General features: G+C 34.6%; 1 protein-coding gene across 1 annotated transcript in view; it reads left to right on the top strand.

Annotated features, from left to right (window-relative positions):
- Positions 1 to 20,273, top strand: part of IL1RAPL2 (interleukin 1 receptor accessory protein like 2) — a 646,721-nt gene that overhangs the window by 301,156 nt on the left and 325,292 nt on the right. The window contains exon 6 of the mRNA XM_041740456.1: positions 4,230 to 4,304. Coding sequence (XP_041596390.1) covers positions 4,230 to 4,304 — 75 coding nt within the window. The remainder of the gene's footprint in view (positions 1 to 4,229; positions 4,305 to 20,273) is intronic.

Consider the following 20,273-nt stretch of genomic DNA (forward strand, 5'->3'; position numbering starts at 1 on the left):
ACATCCTCTCCGACATTTATTGTTTCCTGTCTTGTAAATTTTCACAATTCTCACTGGTTTGAGGTGGTATCTCATTGCGGTTTTGATTTGTATTTCCCTGATGGCAAGTGATGCAGAGCATTTTCTCATGTGCTTGTTGGCCATGTCTATGTCTTTCGTGAAATTTCTGTTCATGTCTTTTGCCCATTTCATGATTGGATTGTTTGTTTCTTTGGTGTTGAGTTTAATAAGTTCTTTATAGATCTTGGATACTAACCCTTTATCTGATATGTCATTTGCAAATATCTTCTCCCATTCTGTAGGTTGTCTTTTAGTTGTGTGACTGTTTTTTTTTTTTTTTTTTTTTGTTTTTTTTTTTTTTGCTGTGCAGAAGCTTTTAATCTTGATTAGGTCCCAGTAGTTAATTTTTGCTTTTCTTTCCCTTGCCTTCAGAGATGTATCTTGCCAGAAGTTGCTGTGGCCAAGTTCAAAAAGAGTGTTGCCTGTGTTCTTCTCTAGGATTTTGATGGATTCTTGTCTCACATTTAGATCTTTCATCCATTTTGAGGTTATCTTTGTGTATGGTGTAAGAGAATGGTCTAGTTTCATTCTTCTGCCCATGGCTGGCTGTCCAATTTTCCCAGCACCATTTATTGAAGAGATTGTCCTTTTGCCAGTGGATAGTCTTTCCTGCTTTGTTCAATATTAGTTGACCATAAAGTAAAGGGCCCATTTCTGGATTCTCTATTCTGTTCCATTGATCTATGTGTCTATTTTTGGGCCAGTACCACACTGTGTTGACGATCACAGCTTTGTATTACAACCTGAAATCTGGCATTGTGATGCCCCCAGCTGTGGTTTTCTCTTTTAATATTCCCCTGGTTATTTGGGGTCTTTTCTGATTCCACACAAATCTTAAGATGATTTTTTCCATCTCTCTGAAGAAAGTCCATAGTATTTTGGGAGGGATTGCATCAAATGTGTGAGTTGCCCTGGGTAGCATTGACATTTTCACAGGATTAATTCTTCCAATCCATGAGCATTGGATATTTCTCCATCTCTTTGTGTCTTCCTCAATTTCTTTCAGAAGGATTCTGTAGTTTTTAGGGAATAGATCCTTTACCTCTTTGGTCAGGTTTATTCCTAGGTATCTTATACTTTTGGGTGTAATTGTAAATGGGATTGACTCCTGAATTTCTCTTTAAGTCTCATTGTTAGCTAATAGAAATGCCACCAGGGGGTCCCAGGGTGGCTCAGTGGTTTAGCGCCTGCCTTTAGCCCAGGGAGTGATGCTGGAGTCCTGGGATCGAGTCCCACATCAGGCTCCCTGCATGGAGCCTGCTTCTCCCTCTGCCTGTGTCTCTGCCTCTCTGTCTCTCTGTGTCTCTCTCGAATAAGTAAATAAAATCTAAAAAAAAAAAAAAAAAGAAATGCCACTGATTTCTGGGCATTGATTTTGTATTCTGCCACACTGTCAATTTCTGTATGAGTTCTAGTGATCTTGGGGTGGAGGCTTTTGGGTTTTCTAGGTACAGTATCATGTCATCTGTGAAGAGAGAGAGTTGGACTTCTTCCTTGCCAGTTTGAAATCCTTTTATTTCCTTTTGTTGTCTGATTGCTGAGGCTAGGACTTCTAGTACTATGTTGAATAGCAGTGGTGAGAGTGGACATCCCTGTCTTGTTCCTGATCTTAGGGGAAAGGCTCCCAGTGTTTCCCCATTGAGAATGATATTTGCTGTGGGCTTTTCGTAGATGGCTTTTAAGATGCTAGAGGAAAGTTCCCTCTATCCCTGCACTCTGAAGAGTTGTGATCAGGAATGGATGCTGTATTTTGTCAAATGCTTTCTCTGCATCTATTGAGAGGATCATTTCTCTTGTTGATATGATCTATCACATTGATTGCTTTATGAGTGTTGAACCAGCCTTGAGTCCCGGGGAAAATCCCACTTGGCCATGGTGAATAATCTTCTTAATGTACTGAAGGATCCTATTGGCTAGTATCTTGTTGAGAATTTTTGCATCTGTGTTCATCAGGGATATTGGTCTAGAATTCTCCTTTTTGGTGTGGTCTTTGGTTTTGGAATTAAGGTGATGCTGGCCTCATAGAACGAGTGTGGAAGTATTCCACCTCTTTCTAATTTTCCAAACAGCTTTAGTAGAATGCATATTGTTTCTTCTTTAAATGTTTGATAGAATTCTCCTGGGAAGCCAACTGGCCCTGGACTTTTGTGTCTTGGGAGGTTTTTGATGACTGCTTCAATTTCCTCCCTCGTTATCAGCCTGTTCAGGTTTTCTCTTTCTTCCTGTTCCACTTTTGGTAGTTTGTGGTTTTCCAGAAACGTGTCCATTTCTTCTAGATTGCCTAATTTAGTGGCACATAGTTGCTCATAATATATATTTAAAATCAGTTGTATTTCCTTGGTATTGTTGGTGATCTCTCCTTTTTCATTCATGATTTTATTAATTTGAGTCTTTTCTCTCTTTTTTTTTAAATAAGGCTGGCTAATGGTTTATCTATCTTATTAATTCTTTCAAAGAACCAACTCCCAGTTTTGTTGATCTGTTCCACAGTTTTTCTAGTCTCTATTTCTTGGAGTTCTGCTCGAGTCTTTATTAACTCTCTTCTTCTGCTGGGTGTAGATCTTATTTGCTGTTTATTCTCCAGTTCCTTTAGGTGTTCTTTTGTCTCTTCTAAAAAGCCTAATAATTATGAGATAAGCTACTGTCATGTCAGCACAGAATTCCTATGCCAGTCAGTTAATGATGGTTTAATAATGACCTCTTATATGCCCAGCTTTATTCCATGTCTCCTGTGAATTACAAAGACATATAAATAATTTCCCATTAATAGGCAAGAATCTAATTAGACAGTTGGAGCAAGGCATAAATATGGGAACAGTTAAAAGGAATTCAGGCCATAAATAATAGCTCAGTGCAAGGTTTGTCATAAACTATTTTGTATCTGTGCACCAAGTGATCTCATTTCCTTTTTCTGGGTGCCTCTCAAATTTTCCTTTTTTAAAATTTCTCCAAACTCCACCAGTAATGACTCTTCATCCTTCCCTGTCCACACCCTGCACTACTGCATTATTATTGCATCCTCTTAGCTGTTTTGTTCTCCTCTAAACTATCCTATATAGGAAGCCAATCATCTTTAGATAGCACTTCCCTTGAGTCTTTTGTTGCTGTTGTTCCAATAAGCTACAGTGGTCTTGTAGTCTACTACATCATGTCCAAATTCCTCTGCATGTTTCTTAGCATCCTCCAGAATTGAGCTCCATCCTATTTTCATTTCTAATCCCTCTATGTCATGAGCAACTTGCTCTTTACCCTATCCCACCCAGCTCCTTTTTATCAGATCATTTTCTTCTAGTAATATTATGCTTTATATTCTACCTCTCTTCCTTGGTTTGTGTTCATCTTTCCTTCATTTATTCTTTCTTACTCTCTTTAAAATCTCTTCCATTTCTTAAGGTCTATGTGGAGACCCATTTCCTTCATAAAACTTTCCCCAACTCTTCCAGCCAATATTGGCTTCTGCTTTCTCCATTTATTTGCCATATATAGTCTCATGTCTCAAATGCTACAATTTTTCACTAGATTGTAGTCTTTGTTCTATTATCTCTTTAGTTTGCTGTGCTAGTTCTGTGTTCACAGTCCTAGATTGTAAATTGAGGGTAAATATAAAGACTTTATTTCCTTCTCCCTTAGCACTTATCACAGCATTTGGTGGAAAATAAGATGCTCAATCAATATTTTTAATCATTATCCTAATGAAGGTACAAGTGTTTTTATTATATTGTTTCAGAGGCTGAGTGGAGAATAGGGCATGATTCAGAGGTGTAGAAGGTTCAATCCACCAGAAATGTCTATTAGGGTTGTATTTTATTAATATTATTTAGCACCACAAAGTACATATGGAGACTTAATGCTTATCTGATTATACTTTTAAAATCTGTATTTCTTTGTACTTACAGCCTTATAAAAATCAGTCAAAATAGTCCATTTGTTTGATCTTGCTTGAAAGTGTAGATGTTGAAATGGTCTATTTACAGTGACCCAATTGTGCTTTAAATGTGCTGGGAAATGGATATTGTATGGATAGAGTAACAATTCAAGTAAAAACACTGTCTAATAAATGTTTACACACCATCAAGTCTACAAACACTAAATATCATTCACAATAGGATTTTTCTTATCCTGCAATTTATCTCAATTTTTCCATTACCTTCTTTAATTTTCTCTTCTAGCTTTACTCACAGACAAGCCTCCCAAGCCATTGTTCCCCATGGAGAATCAGCCAAGTGTTATAGATGTCCAGCTGGGTAAGTGCCCTTCTGGGAATAATAGATCCTAAACTCCTTCTCTGTTAACAGATGGGGAAGATTGCATGAACCAGGAAAGGTTTATTGCCACTGTTATTGCATGCAAATCAATTTTTGTCTGCTCATTTTTAACCCTGAAGTTCAGTACATTAGCAGTTTAAGGAAATGAGTTTGTATTGCATCAAGGAATTGTAATACTAATTGCTTACACTAGGTATTAAGTGTGCTATAGGACAGAGCCTTTTAAATCTGTGATTGATAGATTCAGAGATGTTATGCATTGGTGATTGGTACAAAAGACATTTCATGCTTGTCAGCCAAAATTTTTATTTAGGTAACATTAACTCCTGGAAAACAACACTTTTAAAAAGAAAAGATCCCTTCAGTACAACCCTTAAAATGATTTGATAATATTATTTCCAGTGGCACAATCCAGAGTTCTTTAAAACTTGTTTTTAGTTTGAGATCCTGAATATTTATGAATCATATAATGTTGGTAAAAGTAACAAGATGATTTGTTGGTGCTGTTTGTTTACAGACTCAAATAAGGATACAAGGTGTTGAGCCTTACTTTTGAGTCCCCTACCAGTAATAATACTTGTATTTCAAGAACTATAAGCTTGAGACTCAGAAGCCTGTTAACATCTCTTTCACACCATGGCCTTTACTTTAAACCATGTACTTTAACATTTGTGAGCTTTTATCTACCTTGGGTTTCATTCTGTTCTTCAATTCTCAGAATTTCTTTAATTCTAAACAAGACAAGTGAATAATATGTTGGAAATGTATTGGGTTGATTTGGGGTATATGATTTATTGAAACCTATGATCATAGTGGTAACTACCAATTATATAGCTAGGGAAAATGAATTGTCCCCAATATTTCACCCACTTTGGAAGGTGTTTTATTCAACATTTGATCATTCCAATACAATTTGGATTGTTAGAAGCTTATTTCTATCTTAAGAATGGGTGGGAGTTACATTCCTAAGAACTTGTTCATCTTTCCAAAAAGAAATACAGCACATTGTAGTTAATACAGCCTACCAGTATGAGTACCAAAATTAAGTATTTTAAAACAAACAAAAAAAGAAAGGAAACATGTTAAGAATAGATTGTGGAAATCATGACTATTTTGTAGCTAATGTTGACATATTCGACTATGTTTCTTCCCCCACCACTTGTATTATTTTGTAGAGTCATTACATTTTGTTTTTGTTTTTTTTTTAAATTTATTTATTTATGATAGTTACAGAGAGAGAAAGAGAGAGGCAGAGACACAGGCAGAGGGAGAAGCAGGCTCCATGCACCGGGAGCCCGATGTGGGATTCGATCCCAGGTCTCCAAGATCGCGCCCCGGGCCAAAGGCAGGCGCCAAACCGCTGCGCCACCCAGGGATCCCACATTTTGTTATATACAAATCTAGATGCCCTGACACATACCCTCAGTAATTTTTGCTGACTACTTTCCATCAATACCGGGATAAAAATACCTCAAGTTGTACTTTGTGGTTTGCCAGGGGTTACATGAACCATAAGATGATCTTATATCATTAGTTTTCATGAAGATTTAAGTGGGTAAATCATTTTTATATGAAAACTTATATATTAAGAAGTTGAAAGCAAAATTTACACAACTACCTCAAATTTTGTGTTTGTGGTCCATGGGTGAGTACTTCTTCATTCATCTCTGCTATTAGTCAAGCTTTAACCAAAATGTTAGAGGAGTACTATTCTAAAGCAAGGAGAAAGATCACTACAGGGAGTACATTTCACTCAGATTTACTGGGTGCAGAGTTTGTATGTCATATTTAGGACATTACTAAGATGTGTGCTTGGTATGAATATGTATTTCAACACAGGTATATATGCCAAAATAACCCACCACCAACACCACCCTATAAAATTACTAAAATAATTTACTAAATTATTGGTAATTATTTACTAAATAAAATAATTACTAAAATAATCTACATTAGGTGCAAGGCTGAACTTTTTAGTTTTTAGTTTGTGACACAGTTTGGAGACAACTTTATTAACAGAAAGATTGAGACCTACTCATTTTTCATTCCAGAAGGAGTTTCTCTGAAATGCTAAAGAAACCATGTAATTCAAATAAAGGAAAACAAAATCAGTTAAACCAGATCTTTGGCACTTGAAAGAACATGTAATGGTTAATTAGGTGATTTTAATTCTTCCACATATTTATTTAACACCATTTATTCACAACTGGGAGTCATTTTGTAACTTACTCTGATGCTTCAATAATAAGGTGATGTTAGAGCACTGTAAATGTCAGAGAGCTTCTCAGTATCAGTGGGAGTTCTGTATTCAGAACATTTAGAAACCCCAAGTGCAAAAAGGAGAGAAATATAATTGAGTGATTGGACATCCCTGTCTATTTCTGGAAAACTTTCAAAATTCAGTAAGATCATGAAAACTTCTAGAAATTATTTTTCTTAATTTTTTTGAGTTCATTGAGCAAATTCAGCTTTAGACATCCTCAAATTAGAACAAATTAGAACTACCAAAGAATACAACAATCCAATTCCAATGGCTAAGCACATTAACAAGTTCAGGTTTCCCAAATCTCAGTACCTAAAATTTGAGGCAATATTCTATTAGATTAAAGTTAGCCACAGATTTTTTTTCCTTCTCTTACCATTTAAACATAGTTTATCATCCCCCTCTCCTTGAATCCAAGATGGCCTTAGGAAATGATTGATCAATAGAGTATTATAGAAATGATATTCTGGGATTTTGGAGGCCTGGTCAAAAGAAACCTTGCAGCTTCTCTTCAGGACTCCTGGTCTTCTCTGAAACTACCATGCTATGAGAAGCTCAAGGCACATGGAGAGGCCCTAGAGGATGGGACACCATTTGAAAAAATAAAGAGGTCAATGAACACCAAGCTGATAAGTGGAGAAGCCATGTTGGAATTGGATCCTTTATCCCCAGCTGCCCTGGCTTATGCCGTGTAGTTCAGGCACAAACCGTTAAGGTAAAATGTTATATTTCTAACCCAAAAAAAGTTATGAGCAAAATAAAATTGTCATTAGCCACTAAGTTATGTAGATGTTAAACAACAATAGATACCTAAAAAAAAAACCCATCAATTTCCTCTAAAACATTGTAACTTCCACTTTCCCGACGGAATAGAATCCTATGCAAGCATTTTGTGCAAAATGAAAAATATTGTGGGAAATGCTTGACTACTAACTTCAGGATAGTTTCAGAAAACATGGTCTGGAAAAATTATTTATGTTTTTGTTTGAGGGTTATACTTAGTTCACAGTTCTGCATATTTGTAAAGGCAATCCAGTAAGTGAAATTTTTCAGTAGAAATGAATATTTTTTGTGCATGGGTTGGCATTAGTGCAGATATTTTGTTGTGTCTCTAGAGGAAAATAAACATCTTGGCTTTCTCTTTTCTATAGTGTAATTCATTAGTCATCCACAATATTATAGAAATTTACAAAGTTTTTGCTGACATCGTGATGACTGGTTGTTGTTAGATTGTGTTCACATTGTAATGCTGAAAGAAGATTAATCTTAACCAAATAACCATACATTTTGAAATGATAAACACATTGTTAACAAAATAATAAGAAAACTACTGCTCTCACAAAGCAAGCCTATTCAGCTAAAGTTGCCTGTGGTAATGTATGAAATATAAAGACAAAAACAATGTACAAAACACACAAAAATTCTTATTTGGTCTTATTACCTTCCATTTATTTTCTTAATGTGAAGATAAATTTAGATTGAATTTTATTTAAAAAAAAACTTTTACTATATCTGCGCTGAGCTCTTTATTTTGGCAGTTGAAAATAAATACATTTTCATTTTTTAAGACAAAATAACACTGGATTACAGTATATTAATTCATATTACACTTTAATACCAAAGTATTGAAACATTATAGCAACATGTGTCCTAATTGAAATGCTATGTAGACCCTTATTTGGACACTTTTTTAAAAATAGAACCCAAAGGCATGTTTTATAAATTGTAACAGGCACCTAGAAGCTTTAAAAAAGCCATGAATAAATGTGGAAGAAAAGATTTGAAATCTGACATCTAATTTCAATTGAGGATAAATTTGGAAATGTAACCTGTTCTCATTGATGATGATAATTTTTTTTGGAAATTTTCTAAGACTTAGAAATCAGTCTTATGCAGAAAATAAATATAAACACTGTTTACTTTCTCCTTTTGTGTCAAAGAGTCAAGATGAAGGTTTGGGGGCCTAAAGCATATCCAAAATCTCAGGCTAGTGGAATAGTCCAAGCTAATTGAATACTTCAGATGCTTCAAAAAGCCAGATAGTCATTTCTAGATGAATCTGATCCATTATGAAAGATTCTTTTTATTTCTCTTCTATTCTCATTCAGAATGTATTTTATTTTTATAAGCTATTCAAATTCATATTTCATGACCGTGTTATGTGCTACTGGCTCAAACTTTCTCTGTGTGTAAAGGAGTGTTAACCTTCATCAGAAATTGATTTCACCAGCATATCAGTTTCTACTGAAAATTATATTAGGTCTCCTAAGAGACCACTGCAAAAGATTCTACAAAACAATAAAGCAAAATATAATATTTAATGCAATACTCAGGACTACAAGGCAAAAATAAGTAATGAATTAGAGCCTTAAAATAGAAAATAAACTGTTCAACCAAATATATCTTTTTAAAACTTCATTTATATAGAAACAGTTTTTGTGTTAACAGATGCCAAACACTGTGTTAGATTCTGGGGATATAGAGGTAAATAAAATGAGGTCCTTGGCCTTAAGATATTCTCAGTCTACCGGGGAAGACAGATGTGTAAGCAGAATTACAGTGCAATATGATAACTATGAAAAGGGAGAGTGGCTATTTTTTGTGAGAATACCTCATAAATTAACAGTTCTGCACTCTGACTTTTACACAATATAATGATATAATTCTGTAACCTTACTCAAGTACTAAATTTATGTGAAAATAATTAAAAATTACAAAAGGTATAACATTTTGAAATAATAAATTATCCACCATTTGCTTCAATATGGCAATACTAAAAATGGAAATTTTAAAAAAAATGTTATTCATTTATTTGAGAGACAGTGAAAGAGAGAAAGAGAGGAAGAGTAAGGGGAGGGGCAGAAATAGAGGGAGAAGCAGACTTCTGGCTGAGCAGGGAGCCCAATGTGGGGCTGGACCCCAGGACCCTGGGATCATGACCTGAGCTAAAGACAGACACTTAACCTACCATGAGCCACCTAGGTGCCCCTAAACATGGAAATTTATTATAACCTTGTATCTCTTCAGTTTAGCAAACTGAGTCAACTCTTTCTAAAGTTGTCACAGAATAAATAATCCAAAACTAGTCATGAACCAATTGAGTGAAAATGTCAACCTAGGGGCACCTGGGTGGCTCAGTGTTTGAGCATTTGCCTTCAGCCCAGGGCGTGATCCCAGGATCCTAGGGTCGAGTCCCGCATCTGGCTCCCTGTAAGGAGACTGCTTCTCCCTCTGCCTATGTCTCTGCCTCTCTCTGTGTGCCTCTCATGAATAAATATAAAAAAAATATTTTTTTAAAAAATGTCACGCTAGAATTACTATCACTATAAATAGTAATACGTGATAATTTCATTAGCTTGAATCACAATTTGGTATTGCATTGTGGATATCCTGGTGGTAGCAAGGGATTTCTTTGAATTGTTTGTGTTTTTGTATACACCTCCTACCCGTTAGCTTCAAATAACTCCTTGAAAACTTTATTTAGAGTAAGTGAAGACTTTGCAAAGGAAGTTCATTTAGCATTTTTCGCACGTGTAGTTGAAGCTGGTTCATGACAGCATTTACTCTCCCTTGTAGACATTCTAGGGTTAATGAGCTGTTTCCTAAAGATATATTTTATGTAGGATAACATGCATGAACTCAGCATGGGCCATCCAAACTGTATTACCCAAAATGTACAACACGTGCATTATTTACAACTTTGGAAAATCTATGTCAAGCGTTTCCCTACAACTTGGCTACCGCATTAGCAGTTGAAACTGAAACTGGTTTGCTTATATTGTCTTAGTTTCTATAACTTAATTGTACTTGTTCTGAGACACTTAAGAGTAAAAAGAAAAAAAGGAGTAAAAAGAAAAAAGTTAATAGTTTACTAAAGATTTGTCTGTAACGTGATAAGTTGATTATGAACATTTTAGGAATAACATGATGGTTGACCAGACCTCTATACATATATTGCTGTTTGGGGGCATTGCCAAAGTTTATGTCCCATTGAGATTTAATATAAGCTTGAAAGTATTTCATTATACTTTGTTAATGCCAATATCATGATTTTACACATATGGAAACAAAGTTGTTTGAAAATTCACTATGTATTAGGCACTGCAGTATGCATTTATATATACACTGTTTTATTTATTCTTCATAAGAATCCAAAGTAGTAATAGGTATTGTTGAAATATTTTGCAAATTAGGAAATTCAGCTTCCAGCAGATAAAATAACTTTCTTGAGGCTACATATTTAATAAGTGGCAGAAATTAAATTTTGATCTGATTCGTTTGATTCCAAAGTTGTGTTATTTTTATTATGGAATTTCAAATATGGTAAGATTATCTAGGGCTCAGGGGAGGGGGGTGAAGGATGAGGTAACTAGGTGATGGACTTTAAGGAGGACACATGATGTAAGGAGCACTGTTATATAAGACTGATGAATCACTGAACTCTACCTCTGAAACAAATAATACACTATAAGTTAATTAATTGAATTTAAATAAATGTTTAAAAATAAAGTAAAATAAAATAAATAAAATAGGATCACTGTGTAAAACAAAAGATTATCTAGGCCTCGTATTAGATCTTCAAAAAAGCTATCATTCTAATATAGACATTTTAATAAAATAACCATATTATATACTTAAATATATTATTAAATATTATATATAATCTATTATTAAATATATATTTAACTATAACGAATAGTTATTTAATAATACTCTACAACTAATAGTAGTTATTATAATATTTAGTATTACTATTATATCTTCTAGTAATAGTTGTTATAATAATATTTAGTTTTATTTAATCATAGGTCTACTACTTCTTTTTTTTTAATAAATTAATTTTTATTGGTGTTCAATTTACCAACATACAAAAAAACACCCAGTGCTCATCCCGTCAAGTCAAGGTCTACTACTTCTAATAATAATATTAGTAGTATGATAATAATACTTATAATATCATTTAATAATAGCTCCCATACTACTATTACTACTACTACTACTCTTATTGTTAGTAGTAGTAGTAAAACTATCATTTATTGATTGTTTGACAGATGCTAGACACTGTACTAAATATTTTAATGGATTATCTCATTTAATCTTCCCAATAACTCTGAGATAGATGAAACTATTTGTCCCATTTTTAAAAAGCATTAATAAGATATTGTTCATATACTATACAACTGACCTACTTAAATGATACATTTCAGTGGTTTCTAATACATTCATAGTCATGCAACCATCACCACAATAAATTTCAGAACATTGCATCATCCCCTAAAGAAACTCCATACACATTAGTAGTTACTTCCCAGTGCTCCACCTCCACTCACACCACAGCTCCAGGCAACCATTAATCAGTTTTCTATATTTATAGGTTTGCCTATTCTGGACATTTCATATAAATGAAATCGTACAACATGTGTTCTTTTTGTGATTGGCTTCTCACACTTACAATATTGTTCTCAAGATTAAAATATATAGCTTGTCTCAGTACTTCCCTTTTTATTGCCAAATAATATTCTATCATATGGATATATCACATTTTACTTATCCATTCATCAGTTGAAAGACATTTTGGTTGTTTCCACTATTCAGCTATTATAAATAATGCTGCTGGGGAGCCCGAGTGGCTCAGTGGTTTAGGGCCGCCTTCAGTCCAGGGCATGATCCTGGAGACCTGGGATCGAGTCCCACATCAGGCTCCCTGCATGGAGCCTGCTTCTCCCTCTGCCTATGTCTCTGCCAATCTCTCTCTCTCTCTCTCTCTCTCTCCGTGTGTCTCATGAATAAATAAATAAAATCTTTTAAAAAATGCTGCTATACACAGTGTATAAATTTTCACGTGAACATATGTTGCCATTTTGGGGTACATACCTAGAGTAGAATTGTTGGGTTATATGGTCACTCCATATTTAACCTTTGGAGAACTGCCAGATTTTTTGCTGAAGCAACTGCACCATTTTACATTCCCAGCAGAAATGCACAAGCATTCCAATCTCTTCACATCCTCACCAATACTTGTTATTTTCTACTTTTTTAAAATAGTATTTATCTCAATGAGTATATGTAGTGGCAACTCATTATGCTTTTGATTTGCACTTCCCTAATGGCTAATGATACTAAACATCTTTTTGTGTGCTTATTTGCCATTTGCATATCTTCTTTGGATAAATATCTATGGCCCATTTTTTAAACGAGGCAATTGGGCTCAGAGAAGTGTATAAGTAGTGAGGCCTAAGCTGGCACTCTTAAACTTACCCATAATACTCATTAATGTTAATACTATTGTTTACTCTGTCTTCTTGTTGGGGGTTTACTTCTGTTCCCTTTATTAAAAATAGATTTTTGGACAGAAAGTGAATGATTCTATATGAAGAGTTAAAAGCATATTCAGTGTGAGTTGGTTCAGTGTGAAAATAAAAATGAGCAAGAGAGCATTATTTTAATTTTGTTTTTTACTTTTATAACTCAGGCTAAAACACTTTTTCAAATGGCAAACTAATTCAAAAGCTGCAGATATACCTGAAAACTAGCTATGAAGTGCAAGGCCATACAGAAAAGTTTCTTGAGGGATGTACACTTAAATGGTCAGAAAGTTGCATGTACCCCAGCATCTGAACAGATATTAAGAAATTCACGTGTCATTCAAGGATGGGAAGGATAGATTAGAAACTAAAAACAGATTATGGAACTCTTGGCTTTTGGAATTTATTAGGAAATATGTCAAATGAGGACATTATTCTCCAACAGTATGCTCTGTTTGTATTCATATCAACACCGTCACCTTGATAGTACTTTTCAGCAGTTCTGTCTTCTAATCTATTTTAGTCAGTGGATAAAGGATGCTTTTTAAATATCTGAAGAGGGAAAAAATAAAGCTACACATCCTGACTATGGTTAAACATTCAACATGAACTGAGGGAAAAACAGAGTAATTTAGACACCCCTTCCAACTCAAATGGATTATATTATTTTATACAAATAAAAATGGATTTTATATTACAGGTGTACTTATAGAAAATTGAGAGAAATGTCATCTGGCTAGTTCATACATAAACCACTTTTAGTGTTTTCATAACTGAAGTGGAAGGGTAGTTTTGCATCACTTAGATAATGCCCTTAATTATTCTCTATGCTTTATTATAGATATGGCTTAAACTTTGGAAGACCTTTTGCTTCTTTAGAAATAATTCTTTCCACAAATTACTGAGAGATATCAGGAGTGGTATGTAAATATCTGGTCTTGTTAATAGGCATATATATTGCTATGATTTAGAGAACACCAGAAAACTTACCCCTTCCTTTACAACCTTTATTCTAAATATATCTGTGTTATCATGATTGCAACAGTAGATCAGGGTTAACACAAAATGAGGGTCAGGCAAGAGATCTAGAGGAAAATCTCAGAGATTTGTAAAACAGAGCTGATACTGTAGAGACAAGGGAGCAACCTGAAGCTTAGGAGCTTAGAGCTAGCAGAAGTATCAGCAAGGTGGTCAGCAAAAGGGTCAGGTCAGAGAACACACGAATCTTGGGTTTCTAGTAAGATGGGAAAGTCAAAGGCTGAGAGTACATCAGAAATCAGACAATGAATGGATAATGAAAGATCAAAGGCAGTGACATTAGACCTGTAAGAGTTTATGCTTGACTTTCTCAAATGTATTGCCACTGTGGGCAAAGTCCTCAAAAAAGAAAATTGGAAAGAACTGTGGCTTTGGGTGATGGAGAGGACACATTTGGCAATTAGGAGCAGTTTAAGACTTCTTGTGTGAGAAAGGAACCTCCCTAAAAATGTAGAGGGCAAATGTGGCCTAAGACCAGTTCTGATAGAAATACTATAGTGTTCGCCAATAACTAAATTTTGAAAATTGAATTAATAGTGTATACATTATATCCAAAAATATACCTTGGTTATGTTTACAAATATAGCATAAAACCAGGAAATTCTTTATATTGAAATTTTGCATATGCTTTAGATACTTGTTTTCAAGAACAGGCACTCTGGACCACTGAGGGTCTACTTCTGATAGTCTAATTTCCTTAGCTACAAATACGTTGAGAGTTAAAATACAATGATAGTATAATTAAGGTGTTTGATAAGATTTTAACTTGGTGAGCTGACAACCATTTTATATCTCAAAGTTGATTGTGGTGATAAGTCAGCAAAGGAAAAAAAGAATGTGAATGTGTGGTGTGAGACCTTCCTAATAAGGAGAGGGAATTTTGGTCAATACTCAGTTTGAAAGCCCCCTTACATCAATTACGGGAAAATGAAAGTACTTCGGAGAAGAGAATTGCAGAAAAACAAGGGTTAATTTTAATGGCGATATACTGTATTTATGCAATATACTTCTCCAAGGACTCAAAGCTTTTATTTCAGGTACCATTTAATTAATTTCTTTAAACTTCTATAAAATAGGATGAGCCATTATTAACTATTGACATGTGTGGTATTAAAATTCTTTGTAACACCCATAGGCAGTTTAAATGAACGTACTAGTGAGGAATCTGCTGTATCAGTAATAAATAATTATCAGCCTGACCTTTATTAGCTCAGAATTACTGTTGGCTCTGCTTTTATATATGTAGGAATGTGCAACAGGAATGGTCTATATACTCACCTCTAGCTGTGTATCTGCTTCTTTTCTCTAGCCTAGTAATTAGCTTATTAATTTAGTAACAGATACTCTCAATACTGGCCACTTAGTATATTAAACTCGTAGCTCTTAAACTCTGCAGATTGGTACACTGTGCTTGCCTTTACTCCCTAGTTCTACTTGTTGATTCTAGGGATTTTAGTTTTTGCATTCTTCTGATGTACAAAGAATTCTTAAAGAGGATATGCAAAAGAACAAATAAGGTAGCAATAGGAGTGGGTACACGTCAACATTTTCAGTAGGAAAGAGAGAGAGAGAGAGAGAGAGAGAGAGAGAGAGAGAGAGAGAGCATTCCTTCATATAATGTGTAAAAATAGTTCAATAAAAATGGAACTTCTAATTTGTGAAAGGCAAGTTCATGGTTCTATTATTCCACTAGATTATTGGTTTCTTTAAACCTTCTACTTCCCTTCCATTATGACTGTATACATCAATGAATACATCTATTAGTCATTTTCCATTTGTCTTCTTCAAATGGAATGTTTTCTTGTATTTAATCTATTCTTACCAGCGTTCCATCTCCACTTCAGTGGTCTTTATTCCAGCAGAAGGAATCTTGGTGCAACTTATTTTATTCTATAAATCTGGAAACCAGTGTCACATCTGAAGTCACTAAAGAAATAAACCAAGACTGGGGCTCATTGGGTTAAGCATCTGACTCTTGATTTCTGCTCCAGTCATGATCTCTGGGACCTGGGATTGAGACCCATATCAGGCTCCATGCTCATTGTGGAGTCTCCTGGAAATTCTCTCCCTCTCCCTCTGACTCTCTCCTGCTAGTGCTTTCTCTCTCTCTCTTAAATAAATAAATAAATAAATAAATAAATAAATAAATAAATAAATAAGGAGTGCCTGAGTGGCTCAGCCACTTAAGCATCTGACTCTTGATTTTGGTTCAGGTCATGACCTCAGCATTGTGGGATCAAGCCCCACTTCAGGCTCTGTGCTCAGTGCAGAGTCTGCTTGTCCCACTCCCTCTGCTCCTACTCCTGCTCACCTCTCTTTCATAAATAAATAAAATCCTAAAGAAATAAATCTTAAAAAAGAAAAGACCAAGACTTTTAAACATGAAATGCCTCAATTTTCTTCCATTCTATTTCAAAATGTGTCTTCATTTTTATCCTTTCTTTTTTGCTTTTCTCTATTCTAGGAAGAAGAGGTACCATTATCTCTTTCCAAATTTAGATTGTCTACTCTTACTTTTGATTTCACCCATTCTCATATGTTTTGCTAACCTTGAATTATCACTCCTTACAACTGCATTTTCAAATTTTGTCCTATAGCAAATACACTAAATTTAAACCCCCATTCTAATTGAATATACATAATAAAAAATACTTTTCTTACCCTGCTTTCTCTTCAAAATACACTATTCCATTTCTCTTTTTTCCTACTCACACCTAATTTCTTGAAAAAGTTTATATAGGCCATTTGTTACACTATGCCTCCTTTAGTTCCCTTTTCTTACTGAATCTGTCAACCTTACCATTCTGTTAAAGCTCATCTCAGTTATTTAATTAAATGTCTTCTTATAATTACATAATTCTACATCTTCCACATCTTCCTTAGTGCCTCTTCCTTCTCAAGACCATTTTACACCATCTGGCACCACTGAACAAAGTATTTGCTACACCTTACCTGGCACACAATTCAATGTGCAATGGACACCTCCTCATTCTTAAAAATATTGTGTTTTCTCTACTAGTTCTCAACCTAATTATCTTCTTTCTTCTCAATATCTGCTTCTGATTTCTGTCCCTAACTGCTTCCTTAATTGGTTGTAGTGAGGAAGAAGAGGATGGTAGAAATTTGAACCATAAAGAAAAAATTTAAATGTTCACACTATTAAATCATGAGAATTAAGATCTGCCTAATGTGTAGGCCTTTCTTAAAGAAGGTAGAAGTGTATGCTTTCATTTATTTTGTAAAGAGGAATGCCTATTCTTATTTAATGAAAGTTTTAAGAAGGGCCTCTTATTCTTCACTATGACTATTGATAGGAGTCATCCAATCACTAAGATATTTATTGAAAACCAACTGTATGTAAGATCCTGTGGAGATACACAAATGACTAAAATGCAGACATGGCACTCTGGAGATTGGAATTTAGCTGAGGTGATTGAGATAAATAATATAAGAAGTAACATCAGTAAGATGATAGACTAGGAAGCACCAGACCTTATCCCTCTACAGAAACATTTACTTCACAACAATAAACAGTCAAAAAAAAAAAAAACCTTTATGAGAATTCCAAAAATCGGATAAGAATTCACAGTACCATAAGCAAGCTCAAAGCAAAGAATGGTTGCACTGAAGGGGTAAGAAAAACTGTTGCATTTTAACCATGTCAGCTCCTCCTCCAAGCTGGAAGAGCTTGAAAATGGTAGGAAAAGCCCACCTTGCAACTTCTCACTTGGAAAGGAAAGAGAAGAGTGGAATATACATTTAAGATTCTGGATTTTGGGGGAACTGTGCAATGGACTGGTTTCTGTGTCTCCTGACTTAGAGTACTAATGGGGAACCAGCATGTATGAGATGTCCAAGGGCCCACAAAAAAAAAACAAAAGAGCTCAGCACCTTGAGGCAGGACAGAAGAATCTGGAGTATTGCAGACAGACACTGGAGGGAGCAAATACTACAAGCCCCTCAAAAGAAACCAGAAAGCCTCTCTAATTGGAAAATTATGGAGAAGATGCATCTGCAAGGAATGTTTAAGAGGACCCCAGAGTCTCTAGCCAGGCTGACTAATGAAGGTATTTTCCTGTATGAAGCCTTTGTGTAAAGAGTGGGAGAGGTGGCTGCGTTTTAAAATGCATGGTTAATAGCACAAATTTTCAAGGCACACAAACAAATAGGGGGGAGACCATTGAAGGAACAAATAAATCTCTCAAAACCAAACCTATGGAGACGGAGATATGTGAACTACCTGACAAAAATTAAAGATAGCAATCATGTAGATGTTCAGTGAGTGCAGGAAAATTATGCATAGACAAAGTGAAAATATTTACAAAGGGGTAGAGAATTTAAAAAAAAACAAACAAGTTTTTGGAGCTGAAGAACACAGTAACTGAATTGAAAAATTTGTTACAGAAGTTCCACAGCAGATTTGACCAAACAGAAGAAAGAATCAGTGAACTCAAGACCATCATTTGAAATTATCCAGTCAAAGGAGCAAAAGAAAAAAAAAAAACAGAAAAGTGAAGAAATTAAGAGACATAGGGGCCACCAATAGGCGGGCCAATATACAGATTATAGGAGTCTCAGAAGGGGAAGAAAGAGAAAAAGGGACAGAGAGTTACTTTGAATAATGAGAGAAAAATCCCCAAATCTGGGAAAGGTGGTGGATATCCAGATTCAGAAAGCCCTGAAGATTACAATTAGGATGAATACAAAGAAGTCCATACCATGATAAACTATAAGTAAATTGCCAAAAGTCAAAAATAGAGAATGAATTTCGAACGCAGCAAGAGAAAAATGATTCATTATATACAAGGAAGCCCCCACAAGATTATAAATGAATTTCTCAGCAGAAATTCTGCAGGCCAGAAGAAAATGGAATGATATATTTAAAGTGCTTAAAGCAAAACAAACAAACACACACAAAAACCCTGCCAACCAAAGGTACTAGGTTCAGCAAAACTGCCCTTCAAAAATAAAGGAAAAATAGACTTTCTCAGATAGACAAAAGCTGAATGAGATAATTACCATCAGACCTACCTTATAAGAAATGCTAAAAGAAGTTTTTCAAATTAAAATGAAAGGATACTAGGCAGCAACATGAAAACCTCTGAAAGTATAAAGTTCACTTATAAAAATTAATAAATAGACGAATACATAATACTACAATATTGAAATGGTTGTGCATAAATAATTTAAATTATGGTATAGAAGTTAAAAGACAAAAGTAGAAAAAATAAATATAACTATGAAATAAGTAATGTATCACAATATAAAAAGATGTAATTGGCGGCATCAATAACACAATGTTACAAAGTTGGGGGAATAAAAATAGTTTTTGTATGCAATTGTAGTTAAGTTATTATCAGCTAATATAGATTGTGATAACTACAAGATGTTTTATGTCATCCCCATTGTAACCACAAAGAAAATACCTGTAGTAGATACACAAAAATTAGAGAGGACTCAAAGCATGTCATGACAAAAGAAAATTAACAAAACACAAAGGAAGACAGCAGCAAAAGAAAGGAGAAGAAAAGCTATAAGACAGATAGAAAACAATTAACAAAATGACAATAGTTAAGTATACACCATCAGTAATTACTTTAATTCAAAATGTATTAAAGTCTCTAATCAAAAAAATGCTCTGGCTTAATAGATAAGAACCAAAACAAACCAAATCCAAAACCTGAGAGATAAGTACACACTGTTTAGGACACTCATTTTTGGTATAAGGACACACAGGGGTGGAAGGCAAAAAGATGGAGAAAAAATGTCCATGCACATGTTAACTAGAAGAGAGCAGGGGTGGCCATACATATGTCAGACAAAATGGACTTCAAGTAAAAAAAAAAAAATCTGTCACAAGAGACAAAGAAACACATCACATAATGGTAAAAAGCTCAAATAACTAGGAATATATAACAACTATAAATATATTTGCACCAAACATCAGGACACCCATATATATAAAGCAATCATTGACAGAACTAGAGGGAGAAATAAATAGCAACACAATTGGTAGTGGGCTTTAATACCCTACTTTCAATAATGGATAGAACATCCAGACAGAAGATCAACATGGAAATAAAAAACTTCAACAACACTGTAGACCAATATATCTAACAGACATATACAGTACATTCCACACAACATTAGCATAATATACATCCTTCTGAAGCACACACACACGGAACATTTACCAGGATAAATCACATGTTAAGTCATAAAACAAGTGTTAACAAATGTAAAGGTATTGATAGTATACCAAGTATCATTTCTGACCACAATGGAATGAAACCAGAAACAAATAGCAGAAGAAAAACTGGAAATTTCACAGGTATGTGAACA

Source organism: Vulpes lagopus, chromosome X (genome assembly GCF_018345385.1).
Source record: "Vulpes lagopus strain Blue_001 chromosome X, ASM1834538v1, whole genome shotgun sequence".
Taxonomy (NCBI): Eukaryota; Metazoa; Chordata; class Mammalia; order Carnivora; family Canidae; genus Vulpes; species Vulpes lagopus.